Raw genomic sequence first — 24,116 nt, forward strand, 5'->3', positions numbered from 1 at the left:
CAAATCCCAAGCTCAGTGGGATTTAGGCCCTCATTCAGAGCCGTACGCTCTGAGCAGAGCGCACGCTCTGAATGAGGGCCGCCCTCCATAATTATGGAGCGTCCTCCTGGACGCTCGTATAGCTGTGGGTCACCACCCACAGCCTATACGAGCGTGCAGTTTGATGGCCGCGATGGTCTTGACCATCGCGACCATCGCCACTGCGAGCCGGAGCCTGCGGTTGAGGTTTTCAACCGCAAGGCCCGGAGTGATTTTGGCTCTATCAGAGCCAAAATCACTCCCACTGACATCACTAGTGATGTCAGTGGGCAGGCTTCTGACGGTAGGCGTTCCCTTGGGAACGCCCCCGTCAGGGAGGCACGCCCCCGGCATGCCCACCAAAGGGGGCGTGCTGTCAATCAACATCGACAGCACACCCCCTTTGATCAGACACAACGAGCGAAGGAAAGTCCTTCGCTCGTCGCGTCTGGCGCATGCGCACGACGGAGCTCCCGCACAACATCGACCCACTTGCGAGTGGACAGCCGCTCGCGAGTGGGTCTGAATCAGGCCCTTAGTTCTTCAGAAATCATATACTCCCCAGCAATGGGAATCTATTTATAGAACTGCACACAAAGGGCCAAATGTAATAGGGTGAGAGTTTAGAAAAGTGAGAGTTTCTGACACTTTTTAAACTTTGCCAATGTAATAGAGTCCAAAAACAAAGTAACAGCGAAATTGCATGTTTTTTTTAGACTTAAAAAACTCTCACGATTTAAAATCTCATTCAGATGTTTTCCCATTTTGAAGATAAAACAAAACTAATGTGAGAGGTTACTGCTAAACTCTCACATTTTCTAAACTCTCACCCTATTACATTTGGCCCAAAGTGTCTAAAGGTGCCCACACACATACCGATCTGCACACGATCCCACGATGTGTGCGATTTCCCCTGAACTCTCCCCCGGCAGCTCCTACACACGATTTGGAGTAAAAAGCATAAGATCTATCGCGCTTCTTAACTTTTTTTTCCCCCAGTGCATTTTGTCCCAGATTGTCAGATCTGCCCTACTGCACGGCAGATCTGACGATGCGATGTGCGACCAGCGGGGACGCGCATCGCATCGTGATCGTGAGTTAGGACTCACGATTTCCTCACGATTTGGCCATATTTTACACGATCTGTCGTCACGATTCGTCGGAATCGGCCAGAACGTGTAAAATATCGCTATGTGTGTGGGCACCTTTAAGGTTATAACCATTTGGAGCTACAGTATAAAATACTCCATAGATTATACCTCAGCCCCAGCTAAATTATACCCCAGACATACGACCCGGGAAATTTCCTGCTTAGACCCGGAAATTTCTCCTGTGCAAATTCCCGGGTATTTGGTTGACACCCCCCTTTCACACTACAGCGTCTCCCCGGGAAATTCCCAGGTAGACCCCTTTCAGACAAGAGCAGGGTTTTTTAGATTACCTGCCTCTCCTCTGCCCCTCCTAGCCTATCCCCTCTCCGTCTGCCGCTGATGAGGTCTTCAAAATGCAGCAGCAGCCGGCCAATCCCAATCCAGCCATTTTTTTACATTTTATTTTATTAACACATTTTTTGTTTTATCCCCCTATTTGCCGCCCCCCCAATGGGGAAGAGAAAGAACCCCTTCCATTAATGTACTGCCCTGGTGGTCCAGCGGGAATACGGGCGGCCCTCTGTGCCAGAGACCTGTCGGCAGTGTCCAGCGCTGGCGGGTGTCCCCAGCATCCGGCAGGGGTCCTCTGTGTCGTGATCTACAGCGACAAAGCCACTGGCGCAGGGGGTGGTGAGCAGCAGCGCTGAGTGTCCTATAGGAAGCTCTGCGCTACCAACTCAAAGCAGCAGCGTTGAATGTCCGCGCTGCCAACTCAAAGCAGCAGTGCTGAAAGGTGCAAATTTAGCACTATTCAGACATAAGCAAGGTAATTTCCTGGGATTTAAGTCCGGGGAAATTCCCTGGTCGATTGAAGGGTCGGCTACCTGGGAACGTGTTCCCGAATAGGTACCTTTCACACATACGCGGCAACCCGGGAATTTGGCTGAGACAGGCCAAATTCCCGGGATTCTCAGTATGTCTGAAAGGGGTATTAGACATAATGTGGCCCGCCCAGTCGAAGTATTCGTGGGACAGCTGTGCGAATATTGCTGACATATTTCAAATTTTTTGGGGTTGCTCTCATCTCTAGACTCTGTGGCAAGAGGTGTTTCATTTGGCTTCCAAGGTTTAGAATGTTACTTTGCAACCGCCCCCTTCTGTGGCACTACTCCACGTTTATCCTTCAAATCTGTCCAGCAGTGACTGCTATATACTGGGTCACATCCTATTAGCGGTCAACACAGCCATAGCGCAACTATGGAAATCCTCAACTCTGCCTTCTATCTATAAGGTTATTCATGGGGCACAGAATGCATTCCTGATGAGACAATAGATGTTACTTATTCCACCTCTGCTTCCTCTCCACTGACGCTATGGTTTAAATGGCATGAGTATGTAACTGATGGGGAGGGTGCGGACCTACTGCTTAGGGATATGACTGTATCAATAAAAGCTTTCTATATTATTAGCCCTTTATTCTGGTTCTGGTACTTTTCTATATAATGTTATTTATTCTGATCTGTTTATTATTGTATTTATATGCTCTGATCACCGTATAGTACACTTTGTATTTACGTGGAATCTGGTCCCCATTTATTTATTTATTTTTCTCTTTTCTTCTTTTCCCATCTTTTTCTTTTGCTTATTTTATGTTATTTTATTTTGTTATTGTATTGTTGTGTATTTTCTTTTTGAAAAAATTCAATAAAAACTATTGTTGAAAAAATAAATAAATAAATGTCTGACAATATAACTGCACAGGAGCAAGGGGTTAGTATTGGTCCTTGTCGGCAATTGCTGAGCAGTATACTACTAGCAGCGGGACTGAAGAACTCCAACAGTAAACATGGAGGGATACAGTAGGAAATATTACGGAATGGTGTCTTCTGTACAACAATGGGATTCCTCTTGGTCTCAGTAGTGTAAACGATCCGGGTTACGGTAATGACTGTTCTGGACCTTCTAACATCCAATGTAGAAGCTTCCCAGTGATTGGTGTGGGCCTCGGAGAAGGTAAATCATTACTTCCAGGCACACTATATCCTCACCTGAAGGTCCAGCTCCCGGCAGCGCTGTTTCAGCTCCTCTTTTTCCGCTTCAGCGTCGTGAAGTAAATCCAAAGTTCTTTTCATCTAAAAAAAAAAATTATGACAGGAAATATAACACAGAAACATCAACTACGTGTTACGTGTAATTATCCATGACATGGAGAAATGGCTTAACATGTACATCGAGCGGTCAGAAGATACATATCAGTTCCCTGGTCCGGAGGAGGCTGGAATGATTAGGCTGCCTGCATGTAAACATTGGTACAGTCCACAAAATGGCTGCCTCAGCTGTGTGGTAGCCTACAGATGGAGTTTAATGTACAAAAACACAGTGACATGTTTTTCCCACAATGTGTCAGTGACATAACTAATTGTATGAGACCGACAGAGCCGCTTACACATCGGCTTTGGGGATTATATCCAGCTATATGTTTTATAAATGACAACAAAGTGTGAAGTATGACTAGTGCAAGTGACTTCCTTATGTGTGGCTTCATGAAACTAATAAAATGTGACATTAAAGCTGTAATAACCCACGGACGGTGATATCACAGGGTTGGCGCGGACAGAATTTGACAAGCGTTGTGGAAAGCTTGCTCAGGGTAATTGATGAGTGGTGTATGTTTATGTACTTTGATATGCGGGATGTGTGTATATGTAGTATGGGCAGGGGTTCCACCGGGTGTGGCTGAGACCGTAGGAGTTGAGTAATGTGCCAAACAGTAGCTAATTCCAAAACCAGTTTTAACACATCACAAATTAGCATGTGATTATGAAGCACTAAGATATCTGTCATGGTTATACAAAAGGGGCAGGTTTTCCTAGACTAGTGTTTCTCTAACTCTGTCCTCATGGAACCCTAACAGTGCATGTTTTCCAGATCATCTAGCTGGAACACAGGTGTGTTAATTGACTAACACAATAGATCTACAGGTGGCACTAATTATTACTGTGGATACCTTGAAAACATGCACTGTTAGGGTTCCATGCGGAGCGAGTTTGGAGGAACGCTGTCCTAGAAACATCCGCTATTATAAAAGATAAATGTTCAAACTATCCGTATGCACTGTTATTTATTCTGCTAATCCCAACTAAAACTATCTAATGATACTTAGGGGTAAATTTACTAAAGAGAGAGTTTAAATTTACTAAAGTGAGAGTTTAAATTTACTAAAGTGAGAGTTTGTAGAAGTGGAGATGTTACCCATAGCAACCAATCAGATTCTAGCTATTATCTTCTACAATGTGCTAGATAAATGTTACGTAGAATCTGATTGGTTGCTATGGGCAACATCTCCACTTCTAAAAACTCTTAGTTTAGTAAATGTATCCCTTAGTGTAATAAGACACTACTCTTTTTGTTATCATGTTAATGTCTGTTTTGCAATGTATTTTGAAGAAAACGAGTATTATAATTATTTTTTACCGATATCTATTATAATATAACGGATAACTGTTATTTACTTAAAAAAAAAAGATTTTAAAACCCAAATAAACTTGGAGTACACCAAAGAAATTTGTTCTACAACTTACCATGGCTTGTATTAAAGGCCTGATTCAGAGATGTACGCAAATCCGATCATTTACGCACATTTCCAATGGCGGGTGGACTGCTCATGGCCCGTTCTGCGCATGTGCTGAACGGGTACTGTGTCATCGCACTCAGTGCCCCCTAACCCGCAGTCTGATCGACAGGTTGTGGCCGTTTGGGGGCTGGGACGGGGCGGCACATCCTGCGCTCTTAGAAAACGGGGCGTTGACCTCGTTTTCTGGGAGAGCCAAGGCCTTGCAAGAGGGCAGTAAGTAAGCCATCAGAGCACGCTTAGGCTTACTCAGACGGCCGGTGCTGCAAACACTTCGGACGCAGGCATCGGATCCGAGATGCCGGCAGGAGGCGTCTTTTCCTTCAGTCGCCTCCTGCGGGCATTCGAATATTTCTGCACAGGGCTGCGTCCATCTCTGAATCAGACCATAAAACGCCAAAAGTGCAGACACTGGCGCTGATTGTTGAGGCGGACGGATCTCTGCGCACAGATGCAGACGGCTAGTTTTTGCCCTGCAAAATCATTTGGTCTGGCCCTGCCAAGGCAACTGCAGGCGGGACTCGAAAAATCAAAAAGCTAGGAGCTTTTTTCTGCTAGCCTTATCTGGCTAGCAAGGTGCCTACAATGGCACCCTGCAGCCACAATCTATGCAGCAGTACCGCCTGGAGCATCCTTAGGACACTTCAGACAGTCACACCGCTGCCCTTACAGCTTACCGGAGCGTCCTGGGGATGCTCCGGTTGCTGTAATCACCGGCAATTGCATCCCCGCGCCTCTGTGTGACATCACGTGGAGGGGGCGTGACCTGCACCATGCCCACAAATGATTTTATACATATCAAAATGGCCCTTGACAGAAAAAAGGTTCTCCACCCCTGCATTAGCATAATGTAGTTAAAAAAGGCTTCCGTGGCTTCTGGCAACTGCAGCTACTGGCGTGCTGGCCGGAAGCAGCCCGTTACTGGCTGACTGTGGCTTTTACACTGAACTCACAAGCTCCATACAACACATACCGATTCCTTTATGGTTTCTGGATAACGGCAATCGATGAGCATGTCTGTGACATGTCCTACAGTTTAGCTCTATGTACTCGGATCCCTCCCTGGGAGATCTGTTGGGGTAAAGCTTCTTGCCGCTATAAGAAATCCACTTCTCTGCATCATTATTAAACTGATCACAGTGATCAGACTGACACCTGATCAGAGCACATATTACATTCCTATCATTAGGTGTAATTACATTTTTATATTGTAGCACACCTACTGTAGAGGCATGTTATGCTCTCATTGTTACTACCAGCACTTGTCATGCTGTCTGCTTTATATGGTTGTATGTGTGTGCAGTAAAGGCAATTTCATTTGTACTCTTGTTGTATGGCAATTTATAAGTGCATAATTCACTTGATTGTGAATTACTAGTTACTAATATATTTATCTACCTATGTACAATTATATCGTTTTGGTTCTCCTTGGGTTACAGCTTTACCCATACTAGGAGTTGCATAAGGATTCCACTTAATAGGTTAGTAATTATCATATACGCCTGGTTCTTATTATAATTTATATCGCTCAGAAACTACCTACTTATGCTCCTGCAGATGGTGGTGCACCTGAGTTGGTTGTGACTTTGCATCACCTGTCCTTGCGTTTGCTCAGCCCCGGAGTACGGTTACGATACATCCGCAAATCCAACTAACTTTCACCTAATGCATCACTCCAACGATTTTACCGTGACAATAAAGAGCACCCTACCTGCACTTCTAGGTCTCCGGGAGACTCGGTAGTTGGAGAGTCCACGCTGTCTTTACTCATCAGCTGTAAGACACAGTACAGATTGTACAAACATTGCAGGCGCTGTATTATATAACATTCACAAATCCTGATATAAAATATATAACTTTCTTATATAAAGATATTTTATAAATGCCACAGAAATGTACTGTGTAGCTTCTGTATGTTGCTAAAAGATTTATATTACTACAGGTTGAGTCTCCCATAGCCAAAATACTTGGGACCAGGGGTATTTTGGATAACGGAATATTCCGTATTTTGGAATAATTGCATACCATAATGAGATATCTTGGGAATGGGACCCCAATATACACACAGAATGCATTTATGTATTATATACACCTTATACACTCGGCCTGCAGGTAATTTTATACAATATATTCAATAATTTTGTGGCTCAAACAAAGTTTGTGTACATACATGAAATTCATTTATGTATCATATACACCTTACCTGATGGTAATTTTATACAATATTTTAATAATTTTGTGCCTTAGACAAAGTGTGTGTACATTGAACCATCAAAAATCAAAGATTTCATTATCTCAGTCATGCCAAAATGATTCCGTATTTCAGAATATTCCGTATTTCGGAATATTTGGATATGGGAGACTCAACCTGTACAACCTGTCACTTACTTCCAGAGACAGTCTCTTGTTGGCTGAACTAACTGGCGTAATAAATGTCTGTCTCCATTGCCATGAATATATGCCCTATAGGTGCATCAGTGATAGTTCTGAGTGAATTATTTAACCGTCACGAATACTGCCATAGCCTATATAGAGCCTGCTTCCACAGTATGCGTGTACTTACCCTGTGATGATATGTGCATCACATGTGGGGACGGTACGTCAGTTTGTTACATGATCATTAATTAACACATTGTTACATTAGCATAGAATGAAACACATATAGGAGGGGCATTTTTAAAAACATTTAATTACAGTCATTGTAAACATATACTTACAGACTAGGGGAAGTACTTAATACAAATTAACATATTTTAGGGAGAATTCAGTAAATATTTACTATGATATGGGGACAACATGTTAAAAAAATAAAATGTGTAAAACCCAGGAGCAGGTGACAGGGGCGCTATACAAAGCTGATGAAACAACTTTCTTCGCTCTTGAGAGACTGTCACTAATTGGTGTGGAGAGAAAAACAGTTCTAATCTGTGTCGAAACTCTGTCAAGCTAAGGAAAACGTACATACAAACTTGTTATAAATGTTTTCCACTTTAGGCCAATATTTGCTCAAAATACAAAAATAAGAAAAAAAAAAACACACACCCGCAGTTCAACAAATAAGATGACCCAAATTGCCTAAACTTAAACCGAACATGAATTAACACATTATATGCTGCCCACTGCTATATAAGAGAGCCCTGTGTAAGTGGTTTCATAAAACTGAACTTTGAACTCTAGTCCATCATAGACTGCCAGTGCCAACAGTATACGGTGCGAGTCAGCTCTCAGATTCCGGTGAGTCATGATGTATTGGGAGGGATCACGCTATATGTAGACCGAGCAGGGCCCTCCATCCTGCACTATCCTCATCTGCATTGTGCTCCCGCTCACAGTCAGCGACGTTGATCCTTTCTATCCGGCCCTTCCCGCGGTACCAGTTCACACAGGACGTCTGTTACTAACGGTCACTAACTTAGTTGTCTTAATAGCTCACAGTTTGAGTTTTGTTCTTGTCACGTCTGTTTGAGTCTATTTATATTGTATTGTTTGAGTGTATTATTGTAATTTTCCCTGTACGGTGCTACAGACACTTGGTGGCGACATATAAATAAAATAAGATAATAATAATGGACGGGACTTTGATCTTACACAAGACCACTATTGTTGCTGGCCGTGTGTATACAGATACAGCAAGTGTCAAACTGTTATCTAATGCCTGGTGATTTTTTAAATCCCCCGTGTGCTTCAGCTTTAAGGAAACACGTGGCATTGTATCAAGTGTATTTCCCAAACTATAAATAAAGAAATCCCCTGCAATACAGTTTTTCGCCACCAGATAGAATGTTGTTCACGGAATCGTACACAATGAACGCAAACTGTATTGTGCAAATCTAAGGACTATGGACCTCATTCAGAGTCGGTCGAAACGGCCGCATGGTCGTACGCGAAAAGGGGACGTATATGCAAATGATTCCCTCGCAAGTGCGTCCCTAAGTTCGGATCGGTAGTTGGCCGACCAAGGGGAGGAAGCGGTCGGAAGACAAATAAATACGCCCCCTTCTCGTACGCATTGCACGTCATCTCCGGGCATATAAGGATTAATCGAGACCATCGGCAACCATCGAAACTGGTCGTAGAGCTTAAGGTTGACCATACCCTCTCTTAAGCTCTACGATCATGTCAGTGTAAAAACCTCCCATATCACATGTGCCATGACGCTACTTTATTAATTATGCACTCCCATAAACCGTATGCACTCCCACAAAACGCCGTCCGCATAATTAGGCACGCCTGCGTTCAGATCTCCACTCCCCCGTTTTCAAGCACCTTCCCCTGTTACCACCCACAAACGCCTCAATCTGTCACTCAAACTACCGACCTGGCTGTGTTCAAGGAGAGAGAAATTTCTGATCGTAGCGGCTAGTTTGCGCACGCGCATTGTAAACTGTACACATGCGCAGTATAGCGAACATCGGTGGCGTACGACCGTGCGGCCGCTTCGACCGACTCTGAATGAGGTCCTATGTCCGCATTGTATCTTAAATCAATAAATCAATAGCATCTGTGGTCTGAGTGAAGGTAACTGTCCGTCACAACCATCTGAGATCTGCTGAGAGGAGGTAACTGTCCGTCACAACCATCTGAGATCTGCTGAGAGGAGGTAACTGTCCGTCACTACCATCTGAGAACTTCTGAGTGCAGGTAACTGTCCGTCACAACAATCTGAGAACTGCAGAGTGGCGGTAACTGTCCGTCACATCCATCTGAGAACTGCTGAGTGGAGGTAACAGTCCGTCACAACCATCTGAGATCTGCTGAGTGGAGGTAACTGTCCGTCACAACCATCTGAGAACTGCTGAGTGGCGGTAACTGTCCGTCACATCCATCTGAGAACTGCTGAGTGGAGCTAACAGTCCGTCACAACCATCTGAGAACTGTTGAGTGGAGGTAACTGTCCGTCACAACCATCTGAGAACTGCTGAGTGGAGGTAACAGTCCGTCACAACCATCTGAGAACTGCTGAGTGGCGGTAACTCCTCTGTCACAACCATCTGAGAACTGCTGAGTGGAGGTAACAGTCCGTCACAACCATCTGAGAACTGCTGAGTGGAGGTAACAGTCCGTCACAACCATCTGAGAACTGCTGAGTGGAGGTAACTGTCCGTCACAACCATCTGAGAACTGCTGAGTGGAGGTAACTGTCCGTCACAACCATCTGAGAACTGCTGAGTGGAGGTAACAGTCCGTCACAACCATCTGAGAACTGCTGAGTGGAGGTAACAGTCCGTCACAACCATCTGAGAACTGCTGAGTGGAGGTAACTGTCCGTCACAACCATCTGAGAACTGCTGAGTGGAGGTAACTGTCCGTCACAACCATCTGAGAACTGCAAGTGTTATTAACCTCTGCTCAGACCAGATACCATGCTCTGTATTAAAAAAAAGAATAATGTACAACAAAAAAACAGGTGGCATGAACTTTACCCAAACACTCACAGCGCGTTACAGATCCACCATAGCAGGGAGGCTATACACAAGTAGAGTCTCTCCTGTGTCATGATTACAGTCTCATCATTTGGCAAAACAAAAATGGGTTACTCTGTATTACAGCCTAATATGTTTGTTTCTTGCCACTTGTCGTCCATCTCTTCCTATCCCTGTTATGAGATGGGGAGACGTCAATCTAAGCTTATGGGCCCTCTTGGGGAAGGTGAGGATTTGGTAAGAAAAAAATGGCTTAAAATCAGGAATATGTAAATATGATCAACTAAAATCCATCACTTTATAAATGTCAGTGAAGGCCCCTGTAGATGTTTGTACCAGCTGAAACTAAAAGAATAACGTAAGAATGACATGTACATTCCACATAAGGAACCTACAGGATTGCTGTGTCGATTTGGAATCCATTTACATCTATAAGTGCAGAACATTGTACCGGAGCTAGTGGAAGGAATAGAAATGTTCTTGGAGAAGAAGAGCAATAAATCGCTTGTTTTTTTATAAACTATCCAGTTTTAGCAGTCACCGGGGGCCTCAGATTTGGCAAGAAATTAAGTGAATATAATTCTCCATTTTCTGAGTTTATTTCTGCTTTATTTAATAATATTTAATAATAAACTGAAACAATGTTTGCATTGATATCTCAGTATTGTTTTATTATTACTTTTTTGTCAGTATGTAGTCTATTATTTGTTAAATTAATAATATTTCTTAAAAAAATTCACGTATCAAATAACTCTTCAGTGACACAGTGACTGGTATTGCTGCCTCACAACACTTATGGTGCGTACACACTGGGCGCTGGGCGATAAAGTGGACAACTGAACGATAACGATATCGTTATCGTTCAGTCGTCCACTTTATCGTCCATTTTTAACCCCAAAACGATGAACGATAACGACGACGTGCATTCCTACGGGTAGTTCGTCGTCATCGTTCATCGGGCTGACATGCAGGCCAACCTGACGATCTCGTCAGATTGCTGCATGTTGGGGAATGGGGGAGAGAGCCCGGCGCTGAACGATATCGTTAATGATATCGTTCAGCGGCTGTGCTCAATGTCATAAACGACATTGAGCACAGCCTGCCGGGGACACACTACACGATATCGCTCAGGGAGCATATCGTGTAGTGTGTACGCACCATTAGGTCGGGGGTTTGGGAGGGAAGAGAAGGACCTGACATTTTTAGTCCCCTTACTGTAGTGCAAACCAACCCATGGTGTGTAAAAGTTGTGGCTGGCTGAGTAAATAGGGGGCAAAGGGTCTGGTTTTTGTTACTTAAAAGTGTGGGACCAACTCTGATCTACGCCAGCTCTGACCTGAACGACCGGCGAACATGCCGATGTTTAGGGTGATTTGCCTTCAGCCTTATCATCGCATGATTGCCGATACATACGTAAAAGATTTAATGAACATCAAGACGATCACTGTTCTGTCTTTATTAATACGTACAGCCTTGCATACGATATCATGTGATTGACCGTGCAGCATGGCCAATCACGCTATATCGCATGCAACCGCGGGAGCGTGCAAATTGAGCCGATATAGTGCAGGTGTGTACCCGACCTAAGACGTTCTTTTGATGACCGTGGGGTCACCTCTACTCCACCCAGCACCTCTCCATAGTATGTGGATGGAAACTTCTGCTCCTCCACGATCTGGCCATTTTGCTCTGCACATGAAGTACAATGATAATAATAATAGCGACAGACACAAATATAAAACGGTATGAAATAGAGAGACAGTATAAATACATAATACATAGGATTGTGGTTACTGGACTGAGGAAGCAGCACTTGATAACCATAAAATACTTTGTATTATTGCTTGTGCACTGGGTGGTCTATATATGAATCATGTATATAATAAATTACATTTATAGGAAGTTAATCCTTACCTCCTGGATGGCAGTCATCACTACGTGTTGTACGGACTCTTCAAGTGTCATTATTATCTGGATGTGTTCTGTAATAAATAAAGCACTAGACTAATAGGCATCAAGACACAGGTGATCCAGAACTATCACTCGATACATCAATATCTAGAACAGTGTTTGACAACAGTTACAGAGATAAGGTGACCCCTGGGATCTATAGCTGGTCTCACATGGGCTGATCACGAGGGCCGATGTCTAGTTTGTACCCACAAGTAGAGATTTGGTTGTCCAATGGTGTTATTTTACTATATCGGGCCCAAAGCCTGATAATGGCTGGGATATACCAACACCTGGAGCCAGTGTATGCAAAGTAAGAGTGTCACGTGCACACACTGGGGGATAAGCGAATACAGAACCTGACTCTGAATTGCGCACAAATTGGCCACCTGCGACAGTTGGATTTACTACCTAATTTTTTACGAGTATCCGTACGGCTTCATTAGTATCAATGTACACACCTACCCCAGCAAAAGATCCGCCGGAGACAGACGGCCATCAGCATTCGCACGACTCATAATAGCGCGAAACGCTGGCAACACGCTCATGACATGCATCTCTTCCGAGCGTTCGTAAGGTAGCCACCCAGAGACGCCCACTTCAAGGACAGGCAGAATCGACCGCGCACTGAGCCTCCGTCAAGGTGCGTATGTGTGATGCGGTGGTGCACTTTGTTAAACATCGCTAGATGCGTCCACTTTAGCACTTACGAGCAACTGAGAATCAGCTCCATAATGCAGTACACACATCCGTGAATATGTAAATATTTTCCCTGATTTTGGGAACAGGATCGTTCATTGATTTATTTATTTTTTTTGTTACAGATAAAACTCAACAGTTTACAGGAAACTGATGACAATTAAACAACAGCCGGAACAACAGAACTTCCTTTCAGTTTGATAAGTTTAGATCAAAGGTCAAATAATTGATAAAGGCTTCAAATCGAATGAAACGGAATATGCCCCCTTCCCCCGCCCCCATCCTGCCCATACTGTACCTTCTTTCTGGTCACAGTTAATAGCGCACCCCAAAATGAGCTGGAGTAAGCGCCCCATCTCCTTGGAGTCTGCATGTTCTGCAATCTGGCTGAGGTCAGGGAGGAGGTATTCTGAGATTGTCTGACCCAATACCTGGAACATTGGATAAAATAAACAGTGTCACATTCGGGATTATCACAGATACAGGAGTGGGAGGGAACCATTGAGGCTGCAGAGTAAGGTTTAATGTGGATATAACTGAATTGTAGTTACAGTATCGCAGCACGAAAGCTCACATATTTATCTGTCATATCCTATTACCAGGTGCTCTCACTGCACCACAGAATATTCATTACCAGTGACTGCACCCAGTTATTATTCCCCATGCCATTGTGGGACGCGTTTTGCCTATGACCATTGCTGGTGCTTCCAGTGAGTCTCCAGACGCTGCCGCCTAGAACTGAACGGTAATGTAGTGAATAGCGATGATGGCTGTGCTCACAAGTGTAGGGCTGGGGGCGCCGCTGTCGTATTTCCAATCGCTTTGTGCGTAACTCTGAATCTGGTCCCTGTGTATATCTGCAAAATGTGCGCTAAACCACAATAACCAATAAGACCCTTGCTTTATTGTCTAACTTGCACATGATATGTAAAAGCTAATTGATGATTGGTTACGGTGGTTTACTGCATACATGCACCAACCTGCAATGGGAATAAATGAGCTCTACTGACTAATATCAGAGACAGGAACAATAGGGTGGATACAGTTACCCGTGAGGGTTGCGTGTTAATACTATGCAGGTTACCCGTGCAGGAAAGCAATGCTTATTTTTGCTTGTGTCCCATAGAGGTGTGAAAAGAACAAGAGCGATCTTCCTCCAGTAATAACCACATATACATGTGTCCACATAAACCTATTTTCTGTATGTAACAAGTCACGTTACACAACGCGTGAGCGCCGTGCACCTCGGTAGCATAGAGTGTCTTTTAATGCAACTTTTTCCCTTAAATGTGTCTTATTCACAAAGCAATGTGAACAGGACACACAAGCAGCTTATGCTGGTTAAAATGATATGCAGCATGCCTATATTCGGTGTGCAACTGCGGGTGTGACACAGTAGCAGAACATTACAGTGTCAGCGGCTGTGACACAGTAGCAGAACATTACAGTGTCAGCGGCTGTGACACAGTAGCAGAACATTACAGTGTCAGCGGCTGTGACACAGTAGCAGAACATTACAGTGTCAGCGGCTGTGACACAGTAGCAGAACATTACAGTGTCAGCGGCTGTGACACAGTAGCAGAACATTACAGTGTCAGCGGCTGTGACACTGTAGCATAACATTAGTGTCAGCGGCTGTAACACAGCAGCAGAACATTACAGTGTAGCATAACAGTACAGTGGCATCGGCTGTAACACAGTAGCAGAACATTACAATGTAGCAGAACATTACAGTGTCAGCGGCTGAGACACTGTAGCAGAACATTACAGTGTAGCAGAACATTACAGTGTCAGCGGCTGTGACACAGTAGCAGAACATTACAGTGTCAGCGGCTGTGACACTGTAGCAGAACATTACAGTGTCAGTGGCTGTGACACAGTAGCAGAACATTACAGTGTCAGCGGCTGTGACACTGTAGCAGAACATTACAGTGTCAGCGGCTGTGACACAGTAGCAGAACATTACAGTGTCAGCGGCTGTGACACTGTAGCAGAACATTACAGTGTAGCAGAACATTACAGTGTCAGCGGCTGTGACACAGTAGCAGAACATTACAGTGTCAGCGGCTGTGACACTGTAGCATAACATTACAGTGTCAGCGGCTGTGACACTGTAGCATAACATTACAGTGTCAGCGGCTGTGACACTGTAGCAGAACATTACAGTGTAGCAGAACATTACAGTGTCAGTGGCTGTGACACAGTAGCAGAACATTACAGTGTCAGCGGCTGTGACACTGTAGCATAACATTACGGTGTCAGCGGCTGTGACACTGTAGCATAACATTACGGTGTCAGCGGCTGTGACACTGTAGCAGAATATTACAGTGTCAGCGGCTGTGACACAGTAGCAGCACATTACAGTGTAGCAGAACATTACAGTGTCAGTGGCTGTGACACAGTAGCAGAACATTACAGTGTCAACGGCTGTGACACTGTAGCAGAACATTACAGTGTCAGTGGCTGTGACACAGTAGCAGAACATTACAGTGTCAGCGGCTGTGACACAGTAGCAGAACATTACAGTGTCAGCGGCTGTGACACAGTAGCAGAACATTACAGTGTCAGCGGCTGTGACACAGTAGCAGAACATTACAGTGTCAGCGGCTGTGACACAGTAGCAGAACATTACAGTGTAGCAGAACATTACAGTGTCAGCGGCTGTGACACTGTAGCATAACATTACAGTGTCAGCGGCTGTGACACAGTAGCAGAACATTACAGTGTAGCAGAACATTACAGTGTCAGCGGCTGTGACACTGTAGCAGAACATTACAGTGTCAGTGGCTGTGACACAGTAGCAGAACATTAGTGTCAGCGGCTGTAACACTGTAGCAGAACATTACAGTGTCAGCGGCTGTGACACTGTAGCAGAACATTACAGTGTCAGCGGCTGTGACACTGTAGCAGAACATTACAGTGTCAGCGGCTGTGACACTGTAGCAGAACATTACAGTGTAGCAGAACATTACAGTGTCAGCGGCTGTGACACTGTAGCAGAACATTACAGTGTAGCAGAACATTACAGTGTCAGCGGCTGTGACACAGTAGCAGAACATTACAGTGTCAGCGGCTGTGACACAGTAGCAGAACATTACAGTGTCAGCGGCTGTGACACTGTAGCAGAACATTACAGTGTCAGCGGCTGTGACACAAAGAATATAGGCATGCCGCATATCATTTAAAATTGTTAGAAGCTGCTTGTGTGTCCTATTCGCATTGCTTTGCAAATAAGACACATTTTAGGGGAAAAGGTTGCACATAAAGACGCTCAGCGCTACCGAGCTTAACCACGGCATGGCGCGAATAGAAGGGCTGTTAAACGCGCAAGGAGGCTAGACGCAGGTGGACACATATGTATGCACACGCATCTCGCTGGGTTATGATCAAATCTGCCCCTATAACACACAGATATATAGCTTGGGGCAGACAGTACAAGGAGAGGACATACTGGGGCCTGGCTATCGGGTCGTTCCTCGCTCACTGGATATACAAGTGCCCGACCAACCAGTGTCATAGACATGTTGGGGAATTTGCTGTATACAAATCAGCAGTGATATATCCGATCAACAGCAAGTTACAGAGTGACAGACAGCAGAAAGGATAAACCAATACCAGACTGGTACCGCATGTGTCCTGCCTTACCTCACGGTAATAATCCACAATTCTCTGCAGGATCTTCTTTAGATTATTGACCTAAGCAAAGAAAGGACAAGGTCACACTGACTCCAACACACGGATCCCCAAATTCCATACATACAGACTCTCTGCTGCACCTCTGATGGGACATCATGCAATGATCACCTACAGATTTGTTGCTGAAAACTATATGTGTGTGTGAATTTCAACATTATTTATGTATCGGAAATGGAAAAATATATATAGACAAATTAGACTTTGCTGTAAGCTCCTATGTTCATCGCACACATCGTAATGGTCTCAAGCCACCGGTGTCAAATCACCGAAACTCTGACACCAGCATTTTTTGTATTGAAGCCAGCGGTGCCTGCTGCAATCACCCAGTGCAGTAAACAAAAACAAAAAATTGCGCTGGTGGCTTGGGTCATTGGACCCCATCCAAACGAAGAAAGTCCCCGTTTCTCCCCACGGAATCAGTATGATTTACCGCCGGACCCATGCCCGGCGGTTCAAAACCCAGACAGCGGCAGCCCGACAAGGATGAAAATCCCGATCGTCCCCAGGTAAGTATCCACTAACCTATTCTACCCCCTAACTCTAACCCTCCCTTAGGGGTGTCTAACCCTAACCTTCCCCCCCAGTGCCTAACCCTAATCCCCTCTCTAAGTGCTTAAACCTAACCCCCCCTTCCCCACTGCCTAACCCTAACTCCTGGGGGGTGCCTAACCCAGGCGTCTAAATTCAGACGCCTGTCATTTAACCCTCGCCGGGATTAAGCAGTTGGGAAGCCGGCTGTTGGGATTGGGTCCTCCGGCTTCCCAACTGCATACCCTCCAACTCCTTCAGAGCCAATAGGCCCCATTGGAGAAAAAAAAAGAATCTTTAGGTCTCCCTTTGCCGAAGGTAGGGGTGACCCCTTCACATCCCTGACGGGAGTCAGGTTTCCGGCGCCGGCATTCTGACCGCCGGAATCCCCACGGTCGGGATAGTGAGGCTGATTCAACATTGCACGCAAGTGCAATGCGGAACGCAGATTCCCGATTATCAGGAATCTTCGTGTGCGCAGGACCCATTCTGCGAGTGTGCACAAAGGGTCCTGCGTAGTCGCAAGCAGCCCATTCTATGACTCTGCCTTATTGACAGGCAGAGGCATTCAAGGGGCGCTGCGGCGTCAGCTGGCGTTCCCAGAAATGGGGGCGTGTACGCCCTGTTCTCCGGGAGTGGTAAGGCCAGGGACTGCGTCGACAAACACAGTTTCCTGGCCTCACAAGTCGGCCAGGTTGAGTAACCTGTCGCTTAGTCAGCTGGCTGGCGGCCCGGCGCCATCCACCGTGGCTACAGATAATCTCGATGGTTATCCCAGCCTGTGACCTTGGTCACAGTGCTGGGATCACAAATGCAGCAGGGGGTGTCGTACAGGGGGTGTCATACACCTCCTGCTGTATTTGCAAGAACGGAGTTGCAAAGCTGCCTGCGTGCAGCTTTGCAATTACATCCACTGCTGAATCACCCCCTATGACCGCGTCCCCTGTCACAGGGTCTCTACTGTGCCCCCCTCTATAGTAGTAAGTTTGAGGAAAATTAAAGGGGCTGTCCAAACATATATAGCAAATAGGAAGGCCAACCCAGGTGGAACACTCTCTATTATCCAATGGCGATGGAACTCTCAGTATCTCTACTGAAGCGCTAATAGTGGCTTGTAGTGCGCTAGTGTAACCTGGCACCGGACTCAGGTGTTAGGGAAGGCACTTTAAGGCCATGTTCCCCTGTTCCTGCTCGGACATCCGCCTCTGTAAGAGCCTTGTACACACAGAACAATTGTCTAAAGCTTTAGTGTGTGACAGATGCATTATTCCGCGTCTGGCACAATCTGGGCGAGTTGCAATACAGGGTGATGAATCTTACTATAACAAGAAATCAAACAAACAATTTATTGCTAAAGTCACAATTAGTAAACAGTTCTAAATACCTTTATCCTTCGATTATCTCCAACGTCCTCTTTAATACGAGCAAGCCAGGATTCATCAAAATACGAGCTATCTCTACGGATAGGAGACAACAGGACTGCGTGATCAGCTATATATGGCACAGCACAGGACATAAATAAATGAGTAAATGAGGAGAAGTGTGACAACTGTGTTGAATGAGATTAAATTAATGCATTCACCTTTGTGGGAGTCCTGAGCTGTAAGTATGAGTCAATGGCAAGTTATATTTCTCTATGCCATCATTTTAAAGGAGTATTACATCTTACACATAATTGTGCCCAAATATCCCCTACTTACAATAGTATTTGGTGATATTCCCTCGCCTTGGACCACCTAGTAGAACCCTGTACTCCTATACTGACATGACCGCAACAGATCCCCTGTGGGGTCACACAGCTCTCTCTAGTGCAGGAAAGATCCATCCGGCTGCTGATTGGAGGAGCAACATCCCTGTGTAGTGATTGGGCAGTGCTTAATCGTGTGCCTGCCAATCTGAGAAGCTTTTCCAGCCTCTGCCCACGTGGTAAGCATTGTTTTGTAGCATCAGTATTCAAACTTAGGATTGGGCTTCTCTGGGTGGAGAAGGAACGCGCACAATGAATCTCACAATCTGGAAATAATGCATTAATATCTTATAACTGGGCTTCAAATACTATTGAAAATGTAGGCGAGCATTAAATTGTAGTAATTTCCATATTACACTGGTAGTTGCCCTGATTACAGAGAGCAAGGAAAGGTGACTTGTAGGGGTATTTGATAGAGGTCCTAGGAACAGGCCAAAGTGTTAGCTGGATAACAAAATTTGAATTCAAATTATTTATTGTATTTGGAGTTATAACGTCAATTACAGTTTGAACGAGCACCGTGTCTGTATAAATGCTATGCCCCAGGTCTCCTTGTCTCTGTCTTCTTGTATATTAGGGATGAACATAACATAGTCATGGCAAAGCCAGTATACCCTACTGACACGCTCTACATTACTGATATCCACAAACCAGATATATAAATGTATTATGCTCCTGATGTACTGCTCACAGCATAATAATGCCCAACCTAAACCGGAACATCACAGCTAATGCACATAGAGGTGTACATAAAAGCTAAAGGTGACACAACAGGAAAGGCATCACCTAAAAGTCTGTCATACCCCGATATTACTCCCAATGAGATAAACTGAGGTGCAGCTTACATTTGGTGAAGTATCTGTGCCATGGTGACGCCGCTGCTTAGGTCCCCGATAGTCTTACACGGAGAGCTAGTGTTGAACGTCTGTAACTGTTACAAGGAAAAGAAAGAAATAAAAAAAAGGTTAGTCAGCCTGACGTACAAGAGAGAATGGCCCTCATTCAGAGCCGTACGCTCTGAGCAGAGCGCACGCTCTGAATGAGGGCCGGGCTCCATTTTCATGGAGCGTCCTCCTGGACGCTCGTATAGCTGTGGGTCACCACCCACAGGCTATACGAGCGTGCATTGCGATGGTCGCGATGGTCAAGACCATCGCGACCATCGAATTTGCGAGCCGGAGTCTGCGGTTGAGGTTTTCAACCGCAAGCTCCGGAGTGATTTTGGCTCTATCAGAGCCAAAATCACTCCCACTGACATCACTAGTGATGTCAGTGGGCCGGCTTCTGATGGGAGGCGTTCCCGTGGGAACGCCCCCGTCAGGGAGGCACCCCCCGGCACGCCCACCAAAGGGGGCGTGCTGTCAATCAACATTGACAGCACGCCCCCTTAGATCGGACACAACGAGCGAAGGACTTTCCTTCCCTCGTCGCGTCTGGCACATGCGCACGACGGAGCTCCCTCCGTCGTGCGCATGCTCAGTCCATAACATCGACCGACTTGCGAGCGGACAGCCGCTCGCGAGTGGGTCTGAATCAGGCCCAATATTCATAGTAACTTGTGCTAGAACACTATAATGAAAATATAATATAATGCGCTGTGTAAAATTAAATATGACCGTCTGGGATTTATTGCAATAAAAAACCTTAAAGTATATGGGCCTGAACGCAAATTGGCCGCAGATCTGGTGCGCCGATCTGAACGCTGCGATACTAGTCATACTCATCATTAATGCAGACATTGCACCCGCCTATAGTTGGTGCAAATGATAAACCTATATGTGGTTTCCCTGTTGCTACCATTATCTACTAAGAGTCACATTACAATCATTAGCAAAAGATGTCGATACTCAGGATGTGGTATATTGTTTCGACATTTAGCCCATAGACAATCATAATACAGATATCATAATGTCGACAGGTAATATATGTAGGCAACCAAACTATCGATATGGACATAATGGAGACGATTAATATATAGACAGCTTAAAATGTTGACTGGGTCAAAAAGTACACAATGAAAATATAGACAGGGTCCATACATAGACAGGTCTATATATTGGTATGGTCAAAATGTCAACAGTCAAAATGCTGAGTGATACTTCTTACTATTAACAATAGATAAATAGATATTCTTTCAAAACAATTACTATATCCGATTATTATATGTGTGGAAACACAAAGAAGTCTATTGAAAGATACTATCAAGTTAGTATTGAAGTTAGTAGGTGCCAGTTAGAGCCATGTCGACATATTGACCCTAGAGGTCTATAGTTTTCTATGCCGAAATTCTGACCATGTGTAAATGTTGTCATGGTCTGAATGTCAAAGTTTAAAGTATAGGTAACTGCACATAGTTTAACCTGCAGTCAAAATATATGTAGTTCTACATGCTTCACTTTATTTATCGCAACTATAAACGGAATTAGCACTACTAATGGGTGAGTAGTTAGTCTGTGCACAGCTCTCTAGCAGGGGGTAATAATGGGTGTGCAGTTAGTCTGTGCACAGATCTCTGGCAGGGGGTGATAATGGGTGTGCAGTTAGTCTGTGCACAGATCTCTGGCAGGGGGTGATAATGGGTGTGCAGTTAGTCTGTGCACAGATCTCTGGCAGGGGGTGATAATGGGTGTGCAGTTAGTCTGTGCACAGATCTCTGGCAGGGGGTGATAATGGGTGTGCAGTTAGTCTGTGCACAGTTGTCTAGTAGGGGGTGATAATGGGTGTGCAGTTAGTCTGTGCACAGCTCTCTAGCGGGGGGTGATAATGGGTGTGCAGTTAGTCTGTGCACAGATCTCTGGCAGGGGGTGATAATGGGTGTGCAGTTAGTCTGTGCACAGATCTCTGGCAGGGGGTGATAATGGGTGTGCAGTTAGTCTGTGCACAGCTCTCTAGCAGGGGGTAATAATGGGTGTGCAGTTAGTCTGTGCACAGATCTCTGGCAGGGGGTGATAATGGGTGTGCAGTTAGTCTGTGCACAGATCTCTGGCAGGGGGTGATAATGGGTGTGCAGTTAGTCTGTGCACAGTTGTCTAGTAGGGGGTGATAATGGGTGTGCAGTTAGTCTGGGCAAAGCTCTCTAGTGGGGGGTGATAATGGGTGTGCAGTTAGTCAGTACACAGTTCTCTAGCAGGGGGGCGATAATGGTTGTGCAGTTAGTCTATGCACAGTTCTCTAGCAGGGGGGTGATAATGGGTGTGCAGTTAGTCAGTACACAGTTCTCTAGCAGGTGGGCGATAATGGGTGTGCAATTAGTCATTGCACAGTTCTCTGGCAGGTGGGAGATAATGGGTGTGCAATTAGTCATTGCACAGTAATCTGGCAGATGGGCGATAATGGGTGTGAAGTCAGTCAGTGCACAGTTCTCTAGCAGGGGTGGGGGTGACAAAAACATTTTCTATTTAACATTTAGGAAAATATGACTGTAGAAATTAGTTACTTATATTAATTCTTTGTTAACTTGCAAATATTGTAACAATTAAATATTTATTTTTAAATGTAAAATAAGAGAAAACATTAACAGTTAAATTAAGTTTGTATTGTCAGGGCCTATTCGACTTCACAAGGCATTAATGAAAGGGCTTCTACGTGTGTTTTATATCATGAGGCATTTTTGGTGTTTGGACACCAGTTGTGTGTAATGAAGAGGGGGCGTAGCAAAGCTGTGGCTTATTCCGGGGCTGCAAAAATAAATTAAAACTGTTTTACGAGCAACGGTGCAGAAGAGCAGGTATTGTACACAGTAACCATATTTCTAGTAAGGATTATGGGCAAGACCAGATTTCTACAGAGTAACCTGTAAATGTCCTTCTCCATATTGAGGGTCCATGTCAGGGTCGTATCTATAATGGGTGCAAGGTGTGCGGGGCACACGGCCCCCTGGGTCCAGGGGGGCCCCGCACCGCACACCCTGCACCCATATTATCTAAAACTCACCTGTCCGTGGTCCTGCGTCGGGTGTCAGCGCTGCACAGAACACGGGAAAATGGCCGCCGCATACTGATTCTGAGGTGGCCGGCCAGTCGCCTCAGTCGGCTGCCAGGGAGATGGAAGGGAATGCACAAGGGCCCCCTCCTCTCTTAAGACGCCCCTGGTCCATGTAGACAGCAGCACAAAGGAGCGGCTTAGAGCTTGTGCGTATTACTAGCCAGAACAAGGCACATGAATGCACAGAATACAGGCGTAAAACATTACCTAAACCTGCTGTGAGAGTCTTTCGGTTTTATGATTTTTCACAGCTTTGTAAACATTATTTGAAAGCCTGTCATCAGGCACAGGCCTACCTTATCAGGGTGCTAAGGGCAAATGTTCCTGATCTTCCATTCACTGGGATATAAACAGAGAAATAAGACATATTTCTTCCCCACTAAAATTAACCAGAAGTGTAGATCTAAGTGAGAGAAGCCAACGTGGGGTTATTGGGGGCATCCAGTATTTGACAAATTGCAGTCATTGGCAAAGTGTCTATTAAGTGTACAGTGCCATGATGGTTATTCAGGTCACCCCTTTCCAGTTAGCTCAGGTAGGAGCTGCTTAAAGTCACACTTACCTGCATTTCATACCTCACTTTCCAGGGGAGACAGAAGCAAGGTATTAAAAGATGGTATTAAAAGACGGGTAAAGAGTTTGATTGTGCTAACTGTGCCAGCCATCACGCCCCTGTTCCCTGATGTGGGGAGGCTTGATGAGGCAATTTGTGTCATTGTGGCATGACCCCAACCACGTTACAAGACATGCAAATGGTCCTCCAGTGGTCCGACAAGTCTCCCTCTGATTCCGGAGACTCTCTGACAATCCAGGAGAACAGGAGACTATGCTTAGGATGTACATGTTACCTACACAGTATGGAGGCAGCCATATATTGTGGGATGGACCATTCATCTGAAAGCAGCCTATCAGTGTACTAGGAGCAGGTGACATCACACAGGTATGGAGCACTATGTGCTGCATGTCTGAGCTATGTCACCAACCACAGCCATTGCAGCTTCTGACTGGCTCACCACCTCACACAACCCATCCGCCATTTTAAACACTTTAGACAAATTGCACCTTTTCCTATTTGCCTCTATTGGGGCGATTCGATTCAGTGCGATGTCGAATAGCGCCAGGAATTACTTACCAGAGGTATTCAAATGACCGCACTGCTATCCCTGACTAGATTATTTCTGCTCGCACCCCCACGCTGCTTGTCTATACGTTACCAGAACTAGGATCTGGTAACACAGAAAAAAAATTACAAAACATATAATAATGTACAAAGTGAAATAATAATAATTATTATATGTTTTTGATTGTTTGCTTTTTGATATGTACTTAGTATAGCTTTAGGCAAATCT

General features: G+C 45.0%; 1 protein-coding gene across 1 annotated transcript in view; it reads right to left on the reverse strand.

Moving 5' to 3' along the window:
• Positions 1-24,116, reverse strand: part of HOOK1 (hook microtubule tethering protein 1) — a 94,466-nt gene that overhangs the window by 58,050 nt on the left and 12,300 nt on the right. Inside the window, exons 2-8 of the mRNA XM_088447874.1 lie at positions 19,629-19,714; positions 18,421-18,493; positions 16,458-16,508; positions 13,111-13,243; positions 12,078-12,145; positions 6,452-6,514; positions 3,158-3,241 (exon numbers count right to left, since the gene is read on the reverse strand). Of these exons, the coding sequence (XP_088304000.1) occupies positions 3,158-3,241; positions 6,452-6,514; positions 12,078-12,145; positions 13,111-13,243; positions 16,458-16,508; positions 18,421-18,493; positions 19,629-19,714 (558 nt within the window). The remainder of the gene's footprint in view (positions 1-3,157; positions 3,242-6,451; positions 6,515-12,077; positions 12,146-13,110; positions 13,244-16,457; positions 16,509-18,420; positions 18,494-19,628; positions 19,715-24,116) is intronic.

This window comes from Taudactylus pleione, unplaced genomic scaffold (genome assembly GCF_031769625.1).
Source record: "Taudactylus pleione unplaced genomic scaffold, aTauple2 ptg000442l, whole genome shotgun sequence".
Lineage (NCBI taxonomy): Eukaryota > Metazoa > Chordata > Amphibia > Anura > Myobatrachidae > Taudactylus > Taudactylus pleione.